This window comes from Mauremys mutica, chromosome 1 (assembly GCF_020497125.1).
Source record: "Mauremys mutica isolate MM-2020 ecotype Southern chromosome 1, ASM2049712v1, whole genome shotgun sequence".
NCBI classification, from domain to species: domain Eukaryota; kingdom Metazoa; phylum Chordata; order Testudines; family Geoemydidae; genus Mauremys; species Mauremys mutica.
In genome coordinates, this window is record NC_059072.1 from 197,855,973 (window position 1) to 197,876,790 (window position 20,818).

A 20,818-nucleotide genomic window follows, 5' to 3' on the forward strand; every position below is an offset into this window, starting at 1 on the left:
CTAACAGTCCAAGGCTTTTACCAGAACTTCCATGCATCTGCAGATGCAGAGGATGATGGAAGTACTTGCTTACATTCACATCTGAGGATACATTGGTTTTAAACACCCAGACTGAATGAGAAGAGGCTACGCAGACTATAGCGTTGTCTATTAAGGGGGTGGGGTGTGAAGAGATGCATGGCCAGATAGATTCACTACAGAATTTTAAAATCTACAGTTAGATCAAATACGTTTAGCTGTTGTTACCAATGCTGATTGAAGACCAGCAAGAAGACTCCCTAGCAGAGACAATACGAATAACCTTCATAAGAGCCCTGCATAATGAAGTGAGAGTATCACTGCTTTGTTAAAGACACAGACCAATATCACTGATAAACCAAGACTTAGTGAAAATATTAGCAATCTAGTTATGTAATACTATACATACGAATCAGGTTTCAAATAAAGTAAGCTGGGAGCAGAGAGTATGATAGGGCTATTATACAATGTTAAGCAAGCAAGTTAACAAGATACTGTAGTGTCTGCAAACTCAGATGCCAAAGATACATTTGATCATACAGCATGGCCACATTTCTTGAAAATCCTTGATTTGTTCAGAAGACATATAAACTCTCACGTTTCAGAGAATAAGTCAACCTCAGACTACTGGGGATTAGGAAAAATCTTTGTAACTGCCTACTGCAAGATTGCTTGCACATTCTTCTGAAGCAGCTGATGTTGGCCCCATCAAAGAAAGGATAGAAGAACTGCCGGTCTGATCCAGTATGGCGACTCTTACATCCCTAAACAATTTCTTCTTCACTTGGATGTGAATCACTCTTTACAAGTGAACCAAGTTCAATGGGCACTGGTTGGAGGGTTTCATTCTTTGAAGAGGCTCCCACCAGAAGTGTCCATTGTTGTCCACTCCTCTTTGTGTTTAGCAACAGAACCACTAGCAATTAAAATTCAACAGTACCCTAAAAATTTGGCAAGCACCAGACAAAGATATTAAAATGGAATGGGTGCCCAGTAAAACAGAGGGCATCAGATGATGATACACCTTAGCGCTGGACAGAAGATTATCATTAGGTCATAAGGGCACCCTCTCAGTTTTATTGGGCACCCATTCCATTTTATATCTTTCTCTGGTGCTTGCCAAATTAATGCCTCTAACAAGTTATGTACAATTTTAGGGTATTGTTGAATTTTAATTGCTAATGGTTCTATTGGTTTGCTCATGTTGCTTTGCTCAAGCCCCACTGTAGCATAATCCTGCCCTCCAAATGAATAAAAAAATCCATTGTCGAGAAACTTGAGGCATGCAAGCAATCAACATTTTAGAAGATGTGTTTGCCAGGAAACGACTCAAAATCTTTCAGAAACTATAGGTAAATTATGGATTTTATTCTTATCTGACTTAGAGAAAATGTATTAAAGCAGCAATAGAGAAACTTGAAGGTATCCCTGTGAATCACCCACACTGGGAGGAACACAGTCTTTCTTGAAAGCTAATGGAAAGCAAGCTGCATCAAGCTTATGTTATATAAATTGCTTAAGAGTGAGAGGACATTGACATGAGTGCAATATGAGATCAGAATACTGGATAGACCATCTCAACCAAAAATTGGGAGTTGATACTGAAGAATGTTCAGAAGACATATGTAGATCTGTGACATCTACTAGGCTTAAAAGAATTAAATTGGCATCCACAGATCAAACTTGGTAGTGAAAGGCAAAATAAAGGTTTCTTTGTATATGTTCTGTGGAAGTGCCCTATAAAGTACTACAGAATGAGGTATAGTGACAAGCTACGTTTGCTTTACACACTGATACAAAATTATTGAGTCTGTTGCCTTTGGAAATTCCAGTAGTTTACATATGCTGACATCTAAGGGCTGGTCTACACTAGGGGGGTGGGGTTCGAACTAAGATACGCAACTTCAGCTATGCTATTTGCGTAGCTGAAGTCAAAATATCTTAGTTCGACTTACCTGGCTGTCCTCACGGCAGCGAGTCGACTGCCGCGGCGCCCCCGTCGACTCTGCTTGCTCCTACTGCCGAGGTGGAGTACGGGCATCGATTAGCGGATCGATTTATCGCGTCCAGACGAGACACGATAAATCGATCCCTGATCCATCGAACACCACCCGCCGATCCGGCGGGTAGTATAGACGAACCCTAAGAGAAGCTCTAGACCTTCATTCTTGTGCATCAAATACCATGTGCTTGTGCAATAGTGCTTCAGAAATTACAAAATTAGAAATTGCAAAATTTGAAAGATGGCATTACAAATCTGATCCTATTGATGCTGTCTGAAATGATTCAGTAGGATGGCACTTTTTTTCTTTCCTTGAAAGAATCTTTAGATAACTAGATATTAGCCTACTCCTCTAGATTCTTTCCATACCAACAAACACGACTTGTATCTTGACAGGGTTGAGTTACAGTCAGGTGGTTTCTGTCCAGTCTTGGTCATAGCCTGGCAGAGCGGAAAGACGGTAGGATATGGATTCAGTGTAGAGGAGTGGTAGAGCTGATCATCATTAGATTATGGCTCCCTGACGTTACAGCTATATGTGTTCCCCTCTCTCCCAATTGCCTTGTATACACATTGAATAGAAGGGATGACAAGATATAATCAAGGCCAAGATATAACCAAGGACTCGGCTGGACCTAAATTCTGCAGCAAGCCACCCTGGTTTCTGTTATATGCAGGTGAGGCAAATGAAAACTTTTGAGGCCAGTTCTGCTGAATTAAAAAATGGAGATTTTTATTGAACTAAATATGGAAAGCATAACAGTCAGTACAATATTCCTTGCGATGTTTATTTTTTCAGTCAATTCAATTTATGTTTCACTGCCCCTCTCCCCCCATTCTCCCCTTTCAGCATGCTGCAGAATATTGTACTGACAATGCATAACAGCAGGGAAAGGCTGTCAGTGGGGAAGCTGGATGTTTTGACAGCTGGGTAAGAGACAGTGGGGATTTCTGCCCCAGGAAAGCGTAGGAAGTGGTTTGCTGTTTTGTGCACCCACAAAGCAGTTGAGAATGGCAAGTGGACACATAGCCTCTTTCCCAGCTCCCCTTGTGGGATGGATTGGCCTAGTCTATAAATTGTGGGCAGGGGGACTTGAACTCCTTTTCCTGCCTCAGCAAAAATCAACAGCAACCAGGTGCCTATTGCCGCCAGCCATGTTAAATAAGCACATTGGCTGAATATCTCTGGCAAAATGATCAGCAGTGAAGTAGTTAATAAGGCTGACATTCAAATTGCTTCTACTCGGCTTCAGCATTCAAGCCCAGATAGTTGGAGCAGCTCACATTTGCTAAACACTATTGTTTGAGGCTGTTTGCAGACTTGGGAGGACACTGCTCCATCAGGTTAGACTCCGCTCATATGCTGAAGTTTTCCTTCGCAGATATATGGGCTACAATTTTTCTTGTTTAAAAATGAGAGCATAGATTCTGGAACACATAATAACAGGACAATAGACTCTTCAGTAGTAGTGTGGAGCATTACCGTGGAATCTTATGTACAAGTGGTCTTTTCATGGCTTCGGCACTGATTTCAGCAGGACATGAGTAAAGGTGGCAGAATAAGACGGTAACCTAGTAAAGTCTGATTCTTGCAATGCTCTCTACATAGGACTACATTACAATGTCTTTCTATACCCTCAAAGAGTCATACAGACAGTCCTCTCTCTGCTGTCAATAGCGGCAGAGAAAGTCTCCACACCCAGATCTTAGAGTTCTTGAGGACTGTGGCTCTTAACCCTTTTGCTTGTGGATGACATGCTGAACTAGCCCCTCAAAACTCACCTTTCTTACAACCCAGTGGTCCACCCAGATGAAGAAAATTCCGATTAGGAAATAATGCTAAGCATAAAACACAAGGGTATTGTGACCAAACTGGAGTTAAATAAACAGTAAAATGCTTCATCGAACTCCATGAAGTAAAAACGCGGGGTTAGATTTATTTACTCTAATTAAAAGTCAATTCCTTGAAAATGTCACTGAGGGGGCAGAGGAGAAAAAAAAAGAAAAGTAAACTAGAAAAACAAATCAAAATCAAAGCAAGTTATTTGGGAGTTCACCTGAACAATTACATAACTGAACAAGGCAGGAAAATGTCTGCAAAGCTGGATGATAACTAGGTCATAGGATAATACACTGAAGCATTCTGAAAAGAAAGGTTTCAATGAAGAAACACTCAAGTGCAGAGTGTCACTATTGCAAATTACATCCAGCTAAGTAAGCGCAGTCCCTCAGATGGTCAGCTGTGGCAACTGTCTGGTTTTTACATGGGAAGTCCTAGAAACTAGAAGCATACAATATAGCCTATCAAGATTACAATTATTGGGATTGCAAAAGTACTTCAAATGTATAAATGTTCGCAGTCCTAGTGTTAAAAAATATGACAATGGAACTAGATCAGATCGTACAGCTGTTGATTTTCTTTCTACTAACTTTGAACAAAGGGAGAAAAAGAATCCACAAGAATTTTCAGAAGAATATTACAAAGTTTGCCCAAGGATCCAAAAAACTTTCCCAAGATCCTTCCTGTAGCACATGGGCATATGAGTGTGTGCTGGGAACGGCCTCTGGCTGTTGTTTGCTTTAAAATATCTAAAATGGTCAGACCCAACATATTATATAGTCCCATTCATTCTGAGAATGGTTAGGGATATTTCTGAGACCTTTGTGCAATGGCATTAGGATGAACGAAGAAGCAACTCTGCAGAATGAGAATTAACCACAGAACTTTGCTCAGCCAGCATTTGAAATTGCAAGGTACATAGTAGGACAGAATGATGAGAGAAAGCCACTAACTTACACTTCTCACATACTTCTCCCTTACTGTGTGTCATTAAATTATAACTGTTTTCTGTTCTCCCATTTGACATCAGCTGGACTAAGAATATGTTTGGAATCTTCTTTCTAATATTAAACTAGACTATGAACTGATGTATACATATCCTTTGTGGATTACACGATTTAATAGAAAATTGTAATCTTTCTACAGTTTTTCTTTTTAACCATGCTATAGAATGTAATGAAAAATTAGATACCTGGCACAGAATTCTATGGGATGGTACAAAAAACAAACAAACAAAACTATAGGACAGCTATAATTCTCTAATAAACTGTTTTTATAGTGATTTCTATACAGCCCGATTTAATTCGTATCGAACCCAACTGGTTTCATCCCTATTGCATTCTCTACAACTTTTCCACAGGGAAATGGCTTAGAGTCCATTAGCAGAATCCCTGCAGAGACTTAAAAATGTAAACAAAGGTATTTTCAAAAGTGACTAAAAGGTTTTTAATGTGTCAAGACCCAACAAGGTTTGGGTTCAGCACTGAAATTTTCAGTGTCCAACGGGGTTAAAGAGGGATATTTGTTCACTCTCTTCCTATTTAATTTTATAACAAACAATGCACTACAGATGTTGAAAGGAGACTTATTATTCCCTAGAGTCAAGGAATAGCTCACTGCCTACGTAAATGGCCCAGCCTGGGCCAGCAGAGTGTTTGAAAGCAGAACGTTCAGTGTTAAAAGCATGAGTCTCTACTGCTTGAACTTAAGGACTATGCCATCAACTGTAAGCAGTAACAGATATATAAACCTCTTTGTGGAGCAGTCACAAGAGGACAAGGACCCATCCTGCTACCACATGTGGCCATAAGTACCTCTTGGATTACTGACCATTAGTTATAATTTTTAAAAATGGAAACAGTCAGTCCATACTCCATATATGGTTTTCAGACAAATGGTGATCACTTGCTGGAAAAAAAAAGACAGCTTACATTCTTATTGAGGCTTGACTAGCTCTCAGGCTATGTCTACACTGGCAATGGAATGACAAATCTTTCATCTTTCAGGTGTTACCCCGCCACTCCCTGAAAGACAAAAGTTATGCTGTGACAAGTGCCAGTGTGAATGGCGTGTTGTCGGCAAGAGCGCTCGTTGGGGATAGAAGTTTTTTGTCAGCAGGAGAGCCGACAAACAGCAGCTAAATTGCACGACTTTTAGCAGCACGGCTATAGCAACACAGTCATGTCGCAAAAAGCTGTGTAGTGTAGACATAACCTCAGCCTGGAAACTGAGAGCACCCGGGGTCTCATCTGAAACCAATTACCCAACATCAGTGTAGGAAGCCCTCAGGTTTACCAGAGACTTCAGTGGTCACTGGCTGCCAACCACCATCCCCCACAACATTTATATTTTTCAATCTAAAGTATCACTACAAATTTTATATGGTGATCAGGTAGAGGGGACACGTTGGAGATGGTACAAAAACCATATCTCAAGGTAATTGCTTCCTCTCCCTAATTATACTTCAGGGATATTTATAAGGGCTATCAATAGCGAATGAACTATTGATCACAAGATTTATATTCTGGATGAAAATCCACAAAAGGAAGGAGGGAGAGACCATCTGCCTAAAACAGGTCCAAAAAAGTAGTTCTAATCTCAGCAGATGTTTACATACAGGCTGGACACAACATAATTGCTCCATTCAATTTGGATTTCAGTAAAAAAAAAAAACAAAAAAAAACCTAACACTCTGGGGGTTCTCAAAAACTTCAGTTGAAACTCGGGGGAGCGGGGTAGAAGGAGGGACAGATGGGATATAAGCTGTGTACAACAGCAATTTGCCTTCCTGTAAGCAGAAATGGGTGACAATACGAACCAAGTAAGCTTTTTCCACCTACATCACATCAGTTCCAAAAGCCCAGTAGGATCTCAGCAGAGCTCTGCTGGAAGTCTTGATTCAGCAGAACTGAACCTATAATGTTAAGGAAAAATAGAACTACTGTGTGGGTGCCCCAAAGCCACTTTCTGAAAATTAATTGCTTGTACGTATTGAAACTAATTGTCTCTCCAGTGCTGAAAGGTTCTAGCTCCCAATTAAAGAAAAGTGACTCCCACGTTTCAATTTTAAGGTTTGACCTTTTGTTTCTTTTGCTAGAAACTGAAAAAAATTCATTTAATTTGTTTATTCTCTCCTGAAATAAGAGGCAGATAAAGAGATCCTTTTCACATTTCACAAAAACATAATTGTTGCCAGGCCTACCAAAAGAACTTGTGACTCAAGTGTTAGCCTGAAAAATATATGGCTTTGCTTTTTAAAAAATTATCTTAGGCGCCTCGGTTGTTTTGAGATGTCTTAAAGCAATATGATTTTCAGACAACAGTGCTCAACACTTTTCGAAAAGCAGGCTCCTTTAAGATGTCTCAGGATGAACACCCCAAAACAGAGTTTCACAAAAATCACCAGACACTTTTGAAAACTTGGATTATGTTAAAAATTAAGAGTAAACCTTGCCAATGTACATGCAGTAGGAGATGTGCATGCATAACAATGGCAGAATTCAGCCCTCATGTGCTCAGCATCTCCAACTCCTAGTGATCTCTTGGGGAGTTTGGGGTGTTCACAAGAGCTTCCTGCCAAAGTCTTTCAGGACCTTATGAGTTTGGGCACCGTTATCATAAAAGCAGGTGAGAATGGAAAACCTGCAAGTGTCTGAAAAAGGAGTCTCTGAAAAATGTGCTAAGACTTATGCAATTATAATGCAAAAAACCTGACAGAAAGGAGGGTCCGGTGGTTAAGGCACAGACTTAGGAAACCTGGGTTCAAGTCCCTATTCCTCCACATGTTTCCTGTGTGACTTTGGACAAATCTCTCAGTCTTGCTGGGCTTCAGTTCCCCACCTGTACCACAGGAATGACAGCACTAGCACTACCCTACCTCACAATGGCATGGTGAGGATAAATACACTACAGATTGTGTGCGGCACTCAGATACAACAGTAATGGGGACCATAAAAGGTCCTCTGATTCATAGATTCCTAGTGTTTCCACAATTCTCCTTTCCCTCCATCCCCCAAAGCTATCTCATCAGACTCACCAAGGAAGTAGCTCTTTCATTTTATATTCCATTGCGGTTTCCTTTTTGCTGTATTTTATAAATAAAGCAACATATTAAAACCTTTTTCCTGGTCTCACCACAGACAAGTCTGGACTAACAAAGATTATTGCTAAAAATAAACCTTAGCTTTACTGCATGCTGTTGGGGTTAGGGTCCTGGAGGGTATGCCAACCCTTTCAGATTTTTAATTTTGTTTATTTTAGTTTATTTATTGAAATAATTGCTGCTGAGTCTCTTTAGATCAATAGTCTGAAATTGGAAGAGATCTGTCTAGTGATACAAGCTACTGACATGATGTCACAGGCTACGTCCAGTGAAATGAGACTCAAATGCATTACTTTCATCAGGTACCTCAAGGGGATATTCTAATGGCATGATAAACATTGGGGAGAAAAAATACTTCAGCATTTACCAACTGCGTCGCTCTCCTTTTCAAATACACTCTGAAGAGAACTGTAAGGCAGAAGTTGAACCTAACAATTTTCTTTGGATGAATAAAAAATGCTTTGTTTATTATTCCTAAATGGCAACCTGTTTCTTGCTTCCTGTTGTTGCTTTTTCATCTGGTGCTATCCTTGTTGAGAATGTGAAGAGTTTCTGTGCTATTACAAAAAATGCCTCCAAAAATCTAGAGCTTATATTGAAGTACAAAGCTTCTGCTGTGAGAAGCTGCAGCATCTGTTTTAGAACGTCATGTTTATATTTAGAAGCAGTACATCTTCAACTAATACAACAACCCACCTTCAGTCACCTTCTGCAGGTTAGTGCCAACCAATGCCCTTCCTTCAGTCACTCGGTTGGGGTTCATTTCACGTTCTAGTGGCCCTCTCATTGACCCATCATGTTAACAGATCCCAACACCTACACTGCAGTATACTGTGACCCGCCTGGCTATTGCTGTCAGATCTAATCTCCCTTGAAGTGGTGTGCTGCCAAAAGCTCAGTTCAGCATCAGGATGCAAATCTGTCAGTCTCCCACACTCATTCAAAGTGCTTTTTTTTTTCCCCTAGGTCACAAGATGTGAAGAGTGCTCTGTGCCACATACATACTGAAATTAAAACATATAGTAAAATCAGGGTAGTCACCAAAGCATGTCATCTAGAGCAAAGCTTGACCCATTTGGTCAGGCTCTTCTCAGACTGTTCTGTTTCTGTCTACTGGCTCTGCTTCCGATCCAATGCCCACAGACAGCAGATACATAGCAGGGAAGACATTATAATCAACCTTCTATTTTGGAGTCATGCCACCCCTCAAAGAAGGGCCAGCGTGCCAAATGCACTCTGCATTCAAATATATTTCACCTGCAATGGCTGCATATGGCACATGCATGGCATTGATGCTGCATTACTTCTATTTTTGTAAGGGATACTGTGCTATTTACCACATGCAATGTGCTGCTGTATGCAGCACAGGCCAATGCAACGTAACTCAAGCAGATGTGTCACAGCTAACACAGTGAAACATTCAAACAGAACAACACAACAAACACAATAAAGAGCCAAACCAAAACTCTGATCCACGGGTTAAAGGACTCGGGTGTCGGGGGACAGTGCACAGCTCTGTATCTTGTGCTCTCCCTGGCTTGGGGGAGCTGCGCTTCCTCCACCACCCTCTTCCTTGGCTGGTGCAGTGACTATTCCCCCTCCTTTTTCAATCCCTGATAGGTGAGTACAAGCAGACCAAGTGCTCCCAGGACTCCCAACCTCTTCCCATTGAAGAGCACTGTTTTCTGAGTGATGTTTTGCAGGGCTTTGAAATTCAGGCATTTAGATCAATGGAAGTAGCGGGGGAGCTTCAATCCAAGGGGCAATTTTGATGGATGGGGGTTGGGGAGGGGCAAGGGTGAATTCTCAGTACTTCCCATCAGGCTGGTGAGAGGCTTGGAAGCAGCATTGGAACATGGAAGGGTGGGATGGACCTAAGGATCCTCTTTTGCTCCTGGCTATTATAGCTAAAGTGCGACATGGGGATGATGCACTTGAGTTCCATGAGAGGAATGGTAAGAGACCAAGCTCTGACCAGAAACCCTAAAAGCACCACCAAATAAACAGAATCATCTTCCTATCTCTCTGCAAACTGCAGATTTCTCCTTCCCACAGAGAAATGACTCGAAGGAGTGGAAACCACCCGTCTCCCCCACCCCTCATGATTGAAATGGAGCTATGAGTTATGAACAGACCATTCATGAAAGTACACCCATTCCTGAAGGCACTCGTTCCACTCCCCCCTGGAGGGAAACAGAACATACATTGAGCTGCCAATATACCGCAGTCTACTTGAAACATCTGTGATCGTGACCTAAATAAAGAACATTGTTTCTGTTTAGCAAATTCATGTACTTAAAAAAGAGTTTCAAAAAGTTTAAATGGAATAGAGTAAAACTGCATTACCTGAGCAGTTTTTGCCCTTCGGCCTTGCATGCTGTTGCTGTGGCTGATTTGTAAGTTGGTGGCACCTTCTGAAAGGCAATGAGATTTTCTACAGGGGAGTGTATTGTAATTACTGTAGGAAGGAGTATCCTCTGCTGTAGCTGATGCCATCTTATGGTTTCCAATATCTGGAATATCAGACACTAAGTTCCGACAATAAGCCCCAAAGGTATTTCGTGGGCCTCCATTTATTGTAGCACCTGAGTTCTTGGGAGAATACAAGTCACTCATAGAATTGGCACGTTGGCAGGTGACCAGCTGCTGGGGACTGTTGCTTGCTTCTGTGCCTCGCATCCCCTCACCATCCTTCTCCTCAGCTGAACCTAAGATTTCTTCATTGCTTGTTAAATGTTCTTGGCTGAGGTCAGAGAGCGAAAATTCCAAGCTATCCTCCCGCCAGATATCTGCAGATTTTGAACGCTTTTTCTTGAAGCTTGCAGTTTCCATAAAAGTTGTCCCGTTTGTTGAATATCGATGCTGTCTGCCATCTTCGGCCAAAAATGTAGTGTCATCCCCATAAAGTCTGCCTTCTTCTGTGTCTGGCATGCTCTGCACTGAGGCTGCCGTGAGAACTGTGCTGCTGTCCACGCTAGGAGTAACAGAAGAATCGGTGTGGTAAGAAACAGGCCTTAAGCCCATATCCACTCTGTCCACCCAAATGGGGCTTCCAAAGTCCTCTAAATTGGCTTCTTGGTTAAAAGGCTCCAGGCCATTTTCTGCCAGTGACTGGGGGATGCTAGGAGTACTGCTAGATCGGGTGCTCACTTCTGAGTTCCTGTGGATAACCTTCCCTGAAGAAGCATGTCTGGTCCGTCGAGAAGTTTTATTTGAAAGGCGAAGTGAGCGTGATGTGTGCTTCCGTCCCAGGCTGGCGTGCTTGTCTCCATACAATGCATGCTCTACATTTTGGCTTTCCGCGTTTCCCATGGTTTTAAGGTCTGCAAGATTAAAGAACAGGAAATATTAAACTTTCAACTAATATATGTATCAATATATATAATATGCCTGTCAGTAGCTCTCATGGATTGTACAAAGGAAAGAGATTGTTTCTTAAAAGGAATCTAGACTCTCTCATCCAGAAGTAGTGCTAAAAGATACATGTCGTCATGTATCTATGATCTATATCAGTGGTTCCCAAACTTGTTCTGTCGCTTGTGCAGGGAAAGCCCCTGGCGGTCCGGGCCCGTTTGTGTACCTGCCGCGTCCGCAGGTCTGGCAGATCGCGGCTCCCACTGGCCGTGGTTTGCTGCTCCAGGCCAATGGGAGCTGATGGAAGCAGCGGCCAGTATGTCCCTCGGCCTGCAACGCTTCCAGATGCTCCGGGCCCTGGGAGCCACGATCAGCTGGACCTGCGGACACGGCAGGTAGACAAACCGGCCCGGCCCACCAGGGGCTTTCCCTGCACAAGCGGTGGAACAAGTTTGGGAACCACTGATCTATGTACATCTGCTGAAACATGTGTTGCAACTAACAAGAATTATTTTAACACTGATGATCAATAATAAAATGTAATCAGTTTGCAACATCACTTGTGAACTCAAATACAATCCAGTGAAGTTTTCCAAGGTATGAACCCAGGGCCTCAGTTACCCTGATATAAACCAAGAGTAACTCACTGAATCCAGGGGTTGCATCAATGTAGATCAGAGGAGAACCTGGCCCTGAATGTGGCTTTGAGTGTGAGCCAATTTATAATGAAAGTAAATTGGTAATCGCAGTTTTACACACATCAGTTAAATCTATTAAAATCAGTTAATCCTCAATGCAACATTGGCCAATAATGTAAACTGTAAAAATTAACATCTCATTTCCATACCAGAATCCCCTCTCACTGAAGCAGGACTCCCTCATTTAGCAATATTGAATTGCAGGGTGGTTGCACCCTCCTAATACCGGTTCATGACCCCCTGGGTCAGAACCTATGCTCTACACCAGGGGTCGGCAACCTTTCAGAAGTGGGGTGCCGAGTCTTCATTTATTCACTCTAATTTAAGGTTTCATGTGCCAATCATATGTTTTCAGAAGGTCTCTTCCCGTAAGTCTATAATATATAACTAAACTATTGTTGTATGTAAAGTAAATAAGGTTTTTAAAATGTTTAAGAAGCTTCATTTAAAATTAAATTAAAATGCAGAGCTCCCCGGACCGGTGGTCAGGACCCAGGTAGTGTGAGTGCCACTGAAAATCAGCTCACGTTCCGCCCTACCCCTGCTCTACACTAAAAGAACAGAAAATTATATATATTTAGGTTCCTACCAGAGGATGGTTAAAGGGGAGAGATTCTGTATTTCTACTCTTTGAGCAACATCATATATTATTGAAAAAAAAATCTAATGGAGTCACATTTGTAATTATCAATCCCACTACTGGCACCCAAGGCATCAAAATGCAATTCTGCAGAGCAACACATTCTACAAGCTCTGTTCTAAGGAGATCCTCATTGAGGCCCATAACTCATTCTAATACTTTGTACCAATGATTGAAAAAAAATGTAAGCCAGTCCTTGCACCAGGAAAGAGAAAAAAGAGCACACTAATGTTCCCAGAATCCTGCAAACTGGTGCTTCCAAGCCATTCCCTCTCAGAGGGAACATGCTCTGGTGTGCTGTCAGGGAGTCACAAGGAAAGCAGGTCAATTTCTAGGCCTAACAACCGTGACAAGGTTACTTGATAATAACATTACAGGTCACTTTTCAAAGTCGTACCTAGAGTTGTAACAACAGGACTCCTGCTGACTAAGGGGAAATTTGCAGCTAAATACCTGCACAATGCTTTAAGAAACAGGGCTGAAGATCCCCAATAAAAGCCTTCAAAAAAGTCAGTCCTAGGTGTGTGCTTCATTACATCTAGACAAGCTTTAGACCATTATTTTGCTTCTATAAGTTTTAAAGCCTCAACAATCATTAAATATACCATTGTATTTAGTTTTCTTTGGGTTATTTTTAGTATGTAAGATACTATATCACAGTTTTTCAGTATATGTAGAATAAGAAATAACAACAGTAACTCGGATTCCAATGTGTGAGTTACATGACCAAAGCATTAAAAAAAATCATTTTTTTTAAATCTTATTTTGACATGCTGGTAATGAGACTTGTAAAGACATTCGCTGGACATCAAAAACTGAGTTAGGAGTCATATCCACTCAGCATCCTCTCCAAAAATGCTAAAAACTACTTAAACCAGGCTCCCTGAGACCCAAAAGGACAGAACAGATGCATCTTGTAGGAGGTTCCACCAATGCCTCTGTGCAAGGGCTTTTGCAAACATAACAGCTAAATTCATTCTTGGTGTAATTCAGCTGATAAGTCCAAGGAAGAATTTGCCCCCCCCGCAGCCTATTCATTTCTCATGTAGGCTAGTGTAACTCAGTGAAGTCAATGAAGTTATACCAGCATTACCCTGACATAAGTAAGACCAGACTCAAGACCAGAAAAGAACAATTATAGTATTATTGTAACTGGATAATAGCACTGTTTGCAGCATAGATATAAAATTATGAAATAAATAACCTCTGTTTTAAATTTTAAAAGAAAAGTAGCTGTTTTGGCCAGGAGCAAAGTCAAGTATGTACTAAAATACAAAATCGTACAAAATTTAATATGAAAATAAATACACAAACACAAAGAAAATAGTTTACAATTATTTACATATAGAAAAAAACACAATTCTTTAAGAGGGATCACAGGGCAAAGACTTTCTGGTTTTGAGGCAGCTATATTAGACTTGAGAAAAACAGCAAATGGTGTCTAGAAAGCAAGATAACGGGGGTGGGGTTTAGTCCTAAGGGCAGTGGGTTTCTTCATTATAAGCATGTGCCATACTTTATTGAATCAGATGCTCATGGAATGAATATGATTGTGTATATGCATTAACCATCTGAATACACAATATCAGCTACTGCACAGAACCTATTTAACCTCACATAGATTACACAGAAACTACTGAATCAATTCTGATAAATGTTCACACTTACAATTCTGCTCTAGGTACTATCAAATACTTGTGGTGAGGCTGTATTTTTTTTTTGCGGATGCTTTGGAAAATGGTCAAAATAGGAGCTAGTATGCTTTTGAGTTTCCCTATTCAACTACACCTCTACCTTGATATAACGCTGTCCTCGGGAGCCAAAAAATCTTACCGCGTTATAGGTGAAACCACGTTATATCGAACTTGCTTTGATCTGCCGGAGTGCGCAGCCCCTCCCCCGGAGCGCTGCTTTACCGTGTTATATCCGAATTTGTGTTATATCGGGTCACATTATATCGGGGTAGAGGTGTAACTAGCTCCATAGTTATGTCACGTTTTAGTTATGACTTGCTAAAAATCTGTGTGGGTAGAAAGGGGGATGGGCACTACCTAAAACATTCTGACATCTCTGTATCTAAAATAAATATGACCGAGGGAATTAAACCACATGGAGTGAGATCCCCGACTCACTTAATAAATGGCAAAGCTCCCATTGACCTCTATGCAGCTCGAGCCAGACCGCCCCACCTCACAGGGTCCTAGAGCCCAGGCCCGAAACCAAGCATCTACACCACAATTAACCAGCCCCTTAGCCTGAGCCAGGTTTTTAATTGTGGTGTAGACAGACCCTATGAGGCCAGGGATTTACCCATAGTTTAGAAAAACAAATGCACTCAGCAAATTTTAGCCCAATGTATGTTAAAATGATAGAGTTATCAACCGCTGAAGAACAGGGTTTATTATTTAAATTGAGTCTTAAGCGTAAGTGTTATTCCAGATTGTTCTGATCTCGTCAGGACAGAACATGAATGTTAGTTACATTATCTTTTGTTTCCAAAACCTTTAAATGCAACTCAGGTAGCACAAAGGTGCCCTTTTGTCTTTGCAGCTTGGGTCTAAAACAGATCTCACTTCTAAGCCTTGTAGAAGGAAATCTCTAGGGGAAAGGTTTTTGCTGCACTGACTTTAAAACGCTTGCTAACAACAATTTCATTTAAAAGGATTTTCACTGGCTGCAGAAGCAGATCTTTACACTGTCATTTTCCCCATTATCAAGAAAGATAACCACCATTTTGGTGTCATTTTGAGAAGAATTAAAGATTTTTACGTTTAAAACATGATTGAAAAGAGTAGCTCTCTAACTAAAGACACAAATCTGCAGAAAGGCCAGAAAGTTCTTAGTACCACTCAAAGTACAAAGACTCAGCCCCCCAGAGACCAGCAAACGCATCACTTGCTCAATGAACAGAGCAACCGGATGCACAGCACTCTTATCAGTTCAGCAAACGATTGTCATGTGCCACAGTCCCAATGTAACATTAATGGACACAATCATGCAAAATTGAAAACAAACAAAAAATTTTGCAAAGAAAAGAAACAAGAGGATAAGCCTGTATTCTGTGAGTAAAACAGATGGCTAGAAAATGCTTTCATGCAAAGAGTAATGCATTTTCTACACAGATAAAAACTCAGCACCTGCGATAATGGTTTTCTTAGCACTAACATCCTTGGGAATATGAACATAGACATTCACAGGAATGTTTACCAACCTGTTTCACATGATGAAAAGTATGTGCTAGATACTGACAGGAAACATCATGCTCCCAAGTAAGAAATTGACCATTATCTGCTTAGTTGAAGGACACTTGGGTTTTACTTAACAATGAAAGTCTCCCAATCCTGCAAACCATTGCTTACACGATTAGCCCTGAGTCACTGCTCAAGTGAGTAACGATGATTTAAATAGTCCTGTTCCTAATCTCATTGACTTCAATCAGAGCAGGGTCTGATCTTAAGTAAGAGTATGCAGGACTGAGCCAGGTCAGAATAAACTGTGTTTGAAGTAGTCATAAAATAACCTGTCTCAAAATCAGAACATAAGTAATATTAATGGGAGTTATACACAGACATTAAGAAGACAAACAGTTGCTATTGTTAGCTTATTAATTGAATGAGCTTCAGAGTCTCAATGCGTGGATGAGACGATGGTGCAGAGAGGAGGGGTTCACGTTCATTAGGAACTAGGGAAACTTCTGGGATGGGAGGAGCCTATACAGAAGAGATGGGCTCCACCTAAACCAAAGTGGAACCAGACTGCTGGCACTAAACATTAAAAAGGTTGTAGAGCAGTTTTTAAACTAGGAGATGGGGGAAAGCCGACTGCTGCAGAGGAGCGTGTGGATCGGACACAGACTTCTCTTAGGGGAGAGTCTGATGATAGAGAATCTCCAGGTTATAGTCAGGAGCAGAGGAATGAGAAGTATAATGTAAGGGCCGCATCAGATGATAAACAGTCACATAAAAAAGAATCTGGCACATCAGAAAAAGGCAGGCTAATAAACAGGGACAAGTTTTTAAAGTGCTTGTACACAAATGCCAGAAGTCTAAATAATAAGATGGGTGAACTAGAGTGCCTTGTGATAAAGGAGGATATAGATATAATAGGCATCACAGAAACCTGGTGGACTGAGAGCAATCAATGGGACACAATCATTCCGGGGTACAAAATATATCGGAAGGACAGAACAGGCCGTGCAGGGGAAGGAGTGGCACTATATGTTAAAGAAAGTGTAGATTCAAATGAAGTAAAAATCTTAAGCGAATCCACAGGTTCCATAGAGAGTCTATGGAGAGAAATTTCATGCTCTAGTAAAAATATAACAGTAGGGATCTATTATCGACCACCTGACCAGGACAGTAATAGTGATGATGAAATGCTAAGGGAAATTAGAGAGGCTATCAAAATTAAGAACCCAATAATAGTGGGGGATTTCAATTATCCCCATATTGACTGGGAACATTTCACTTCAGGACGAAATGCAGAGATAAAATTTCTCGATACTTTAAATGACTGCTTCATGGAGCAGCTGGTACGGGAACCCACAAGGGGAGAGGCGACTCTAGATTTAATCCTGAGTGGAGCGCAGGAGCTGGTCCAAGAGGTAACTATAGCAGGACCGCTTGGAAATAGTGACCATAATACAATAGCATTCAACATCCCTGTGGTGGGAAGAACATCTCAACTGCCCAACACTGTGGCCTTTAATTTCAAAAGGGGGAACTATACAAAAATGAGGGGGTTAGTTAGACAAAAGTTAAAAGGTACAGTGACTAAAGTGAAATCCCTGCAAGTTGCGTGGGCCCTTTTTAAAGACACCATAATAGAGGCCCAACTTCAATGTATACCCCAAATTAAGAAAAACAGTAAAAGAACTAAAAAAGAGCCACCGTGGCTTAACAACCATGTAAAAGAAGCAGTGAGAGATAAAAAGACTTCCTTTAAAAAGTGGAAGTCAAATCCTAGTGAGGCAAATAGAAAGGAGCACAAACACTGCCAACTTAAGTGCAAGAGTGTAATAAGAAAAGCCAAAGAGGAGTTTGAAGAACGGCTAGCCAAAAACTCCAAAGGTAATAACAAAATGTTTTTTAAGTACATCAGAAGCAGGAAGCCTGCTAAACAACCAGTGGGGCCCCTTGATGATCAAAATTCAAAAGGAGCGCTTAAAGATGATAAAGTCATTGCGGAGAAACTAAATGGATTCTTTGCTTCAGTCTTCACGGCTGAGGATGTTAAGGAGATTCCCAAACCTGAGCTGGCTTTTGTATGTGACAAATCTGAGGAACTGTCACAGATTGAAGTGTCACTAGAGGAGGTTTTGGAATTAATTGATAAACTCAACATTAACAAGTCACCGGGACAAGATGGCATTCACCCAAGAGTTCTGAAAGAACTCAAATGTGAAGTTGCGGAACTATTAACTAAGGTTTGTAACCTGTCCTTTAAATCGGCTTCGGTACCCAATGACTGGAAGTTAGCTAATGTAACGCCAATATTTAAAAAGGGCTCTAGGGGTGATCCTGGCAATTACAGACCGGTAAGTCTAACGTCGGTACCGGGCAAATTAGTTGAAACAATAGTAAAGAATAAAATTGTCAGACACATAGAAAAACAAACTCTTGAGCAATAGTCAACATGGTTTCTGTAAAGGGAAATTGTGTCTTACTAATCTATTAGAATTCTTTGAAGGGGTCAACAAACATGTGGGCAAGGGGGATCCGGTGGACATAGTGTACTTAGATTTCCAGAAAGCCTTTGACAAGGTCCCTCACCAAAGGCTCTTACGTAAATTAAGCTGTCATGGGATAAAAGGAAAGGTCCTTTCATGGATTGAGAACTGGTTAAAGGACAGGGAACAAAGGGTAGGAATTAATGGTAAATTCTCAGAATGGAAAGGGGTAACTAGTGGTGTTCCCCAAGGGTCAGTCCTAGGACCAATCCTATTCAATTTATTCATAAATGATCTGGAGAAAGGGGTAAACAGTGAGGTGGCAAAGTTTGCAGATGATACTAAACTACTCAAGATAGTTAAGACCAAAGCAGATTGTGAAGAACTTCAAAAAGATCTCACAAAACTAAGTGATTGGGCAACAAAATGGCAAATGAAATTTAATGTGGATAAATGTAAAGTAATGCACATTGGAAAAAATAACCCCAACTATACATACAACATGATGGGGGCTAATTTAGCTACAACAAGTCAGGAAAAAGATCTTGGAGTTATCGTGGATAGTTCTCTAAAGATGTCCACGCAGTGTGCAGAGGCGGTCAAAAAAGCAAACAGGATGTTAGGAATCATTAAAAAGGGGATAGAGAATAAGACTGAGAATATATTATTGCCCTTATATAAATCCATGGTACGCCCACATCTCGAATACTGTGTACAGATGTGGTCTCCTCACCTCAAAAAAGATATTCTAGCACTAGAAAAGGTTCAGAAAAGAGCAACTAAAATGATTAGGGGTTTAGAGAGGGTCCCATATGAGGCAAGATTAAAGAGGCTAGGACTCTTCAGTTTGGAAAAGAGAAGACTAAGGGGGGACATGATAGAGGTATATAAAATCATGAGTGATGTTGAGAAAGTGGATAAGGAAAAGTTATTTACTTATTCCCATAATACAAGAACTAGGGGTCACCAAATGAAATTAATAGGCAGCAGGTTTAAAACAAATAAAAGGAAGTTCTTCTTCACGCAGCGCACAGTCAACTTGTGGAACTCCTTACCTGAGGAGGTTGTGAAGGCTAGGACTATAACAATGTTTAAAAGGGGACTGGATAAATTCATGGTGGCTAAGTCCATAAATGGCTATTAGCCAGGATGGGTAAGAATGGTATCCCTAGCCTCTGTTCGTCAGAGGATGGAGATGGATGGCAGGAGAGAGATCACTTGATCATTGCCTGTTAGGTTCACTCCCTCAGGGGCACCTGGCATTGGCCACTGTCGGTAGACAGATACTGGGCTAGATGGACCTTTGGTCTGACCCGGTACGGCCTTTCTTATGTTCTTATGTTCTTATGTTATGTTCTTATGAATCAAAAGATGCCTATTTGAGCACTGTACAAGGTAGCAATAGGATGCCACATAAATCAGTGGTGACTTGCCTCAATGTTTTGTTTAAAAAGGGCTGTAAAGCAGAGTAAGGGGATGCAACATGTGAAAAATCTGTTCTGAATTTATCTTCCAAAGCTAACAAAAGATTGAGGAATACAGAACATGTCACAAGTAACAATTTTAAAAAAATGTTATTAGTTTGGAAAAATAAAGCTTAAGACTGATGGCACAAACAGAATATCAGTAAGGAAAAAGTATACATTCTACAATAAACCTCTGGGAGAACAATGCTCCCTGTAAACTAACTGATTTAGATGGAGAAATAAAACTGTTACAGAATTGTTGAGTTCTCCTTGAATTAGTTTAAAATAAAATATTGCTATGTAGAAAGAGGATTTTCTAGATGATACTGGCTGAAGTCCCATTTCAAATTTCATTTTTTCTCAGTACATTATTTTTCCTCTCTCTCCTCTTCTTCCTTTTCTCCAATAAAATATTCATGATAGCAATTACAGAAAATAAACCTAACTTAATAGCTTGCAAGTTTTTGACAAACTGAACTTTAGATTGCAGAGGAAAGGATGAAATTTATTAACTTCCAAGTTATATTTGAAGCACCTCACAAGACAACAGATTGCAAATTTAAAATTAGATTCTGGTGGGAGGTCTTGGTAACAAATCTCTATTTTTCTCCTGGAGTTTGAGTCTGGAGGCTGTGAGAACCAGAACAATGATAAAATCAACAGCAAGAACTTATTCTACAGAAATGAACTTTTACTAAATTCTGCAAACCAACAACAAAGATTTTTACTCAACTCACAAAAACCATATAGAATGAGAACAATTTACAAGAGTAACTAAAAAGGAATACACACATTTTATGGCAATTAAAAGGTTTTTTTTCCCCAAAAGAGATTGAAGTTTCAGAGTAATCTTATACCTTTGAGTTTCTCAAAAACTGCAATGGAATATTTCATTGTTTTGAATTAAGAGCTTTTTAGCCAGACATTTCTTTTTATAATCCACTTTAAATATGTTAAAGCATGGGATGTACTCCAAAAAGGCCCTGCAAGCAACTCAAAAGCAGGGTGATGAAGTGGGAGGCAAGGAGGG

At 40.6% G+C, this 20,818-nt stretch overlaps 1 protein-coding gene across 1 annotated transcript in view; it reads right to left on the reverse strand.

Moving 5' to 3' along the window:
• The window catches only part of TIAM1 (TIAM Rac1 associated GEF 1), a 248,546-nt gene that overhangs the window by 86,313 nt on the left and 141,415 nt on the right, over positions 1-20,818 (reverse strand). Inside the window, exon 4 of the mRNA XM_045002300.1 lies at positions 10,309-11,285. Coding sequence (XP_044858235.1) covers positions 10,309-11,274 — 966 coding nt within the window. The 5' untranslated portion in view covers positions 11,275-11,285. The remainder of the gene's footprint in view (positions 1-10,308; positions 11,286-20,818) is intronic.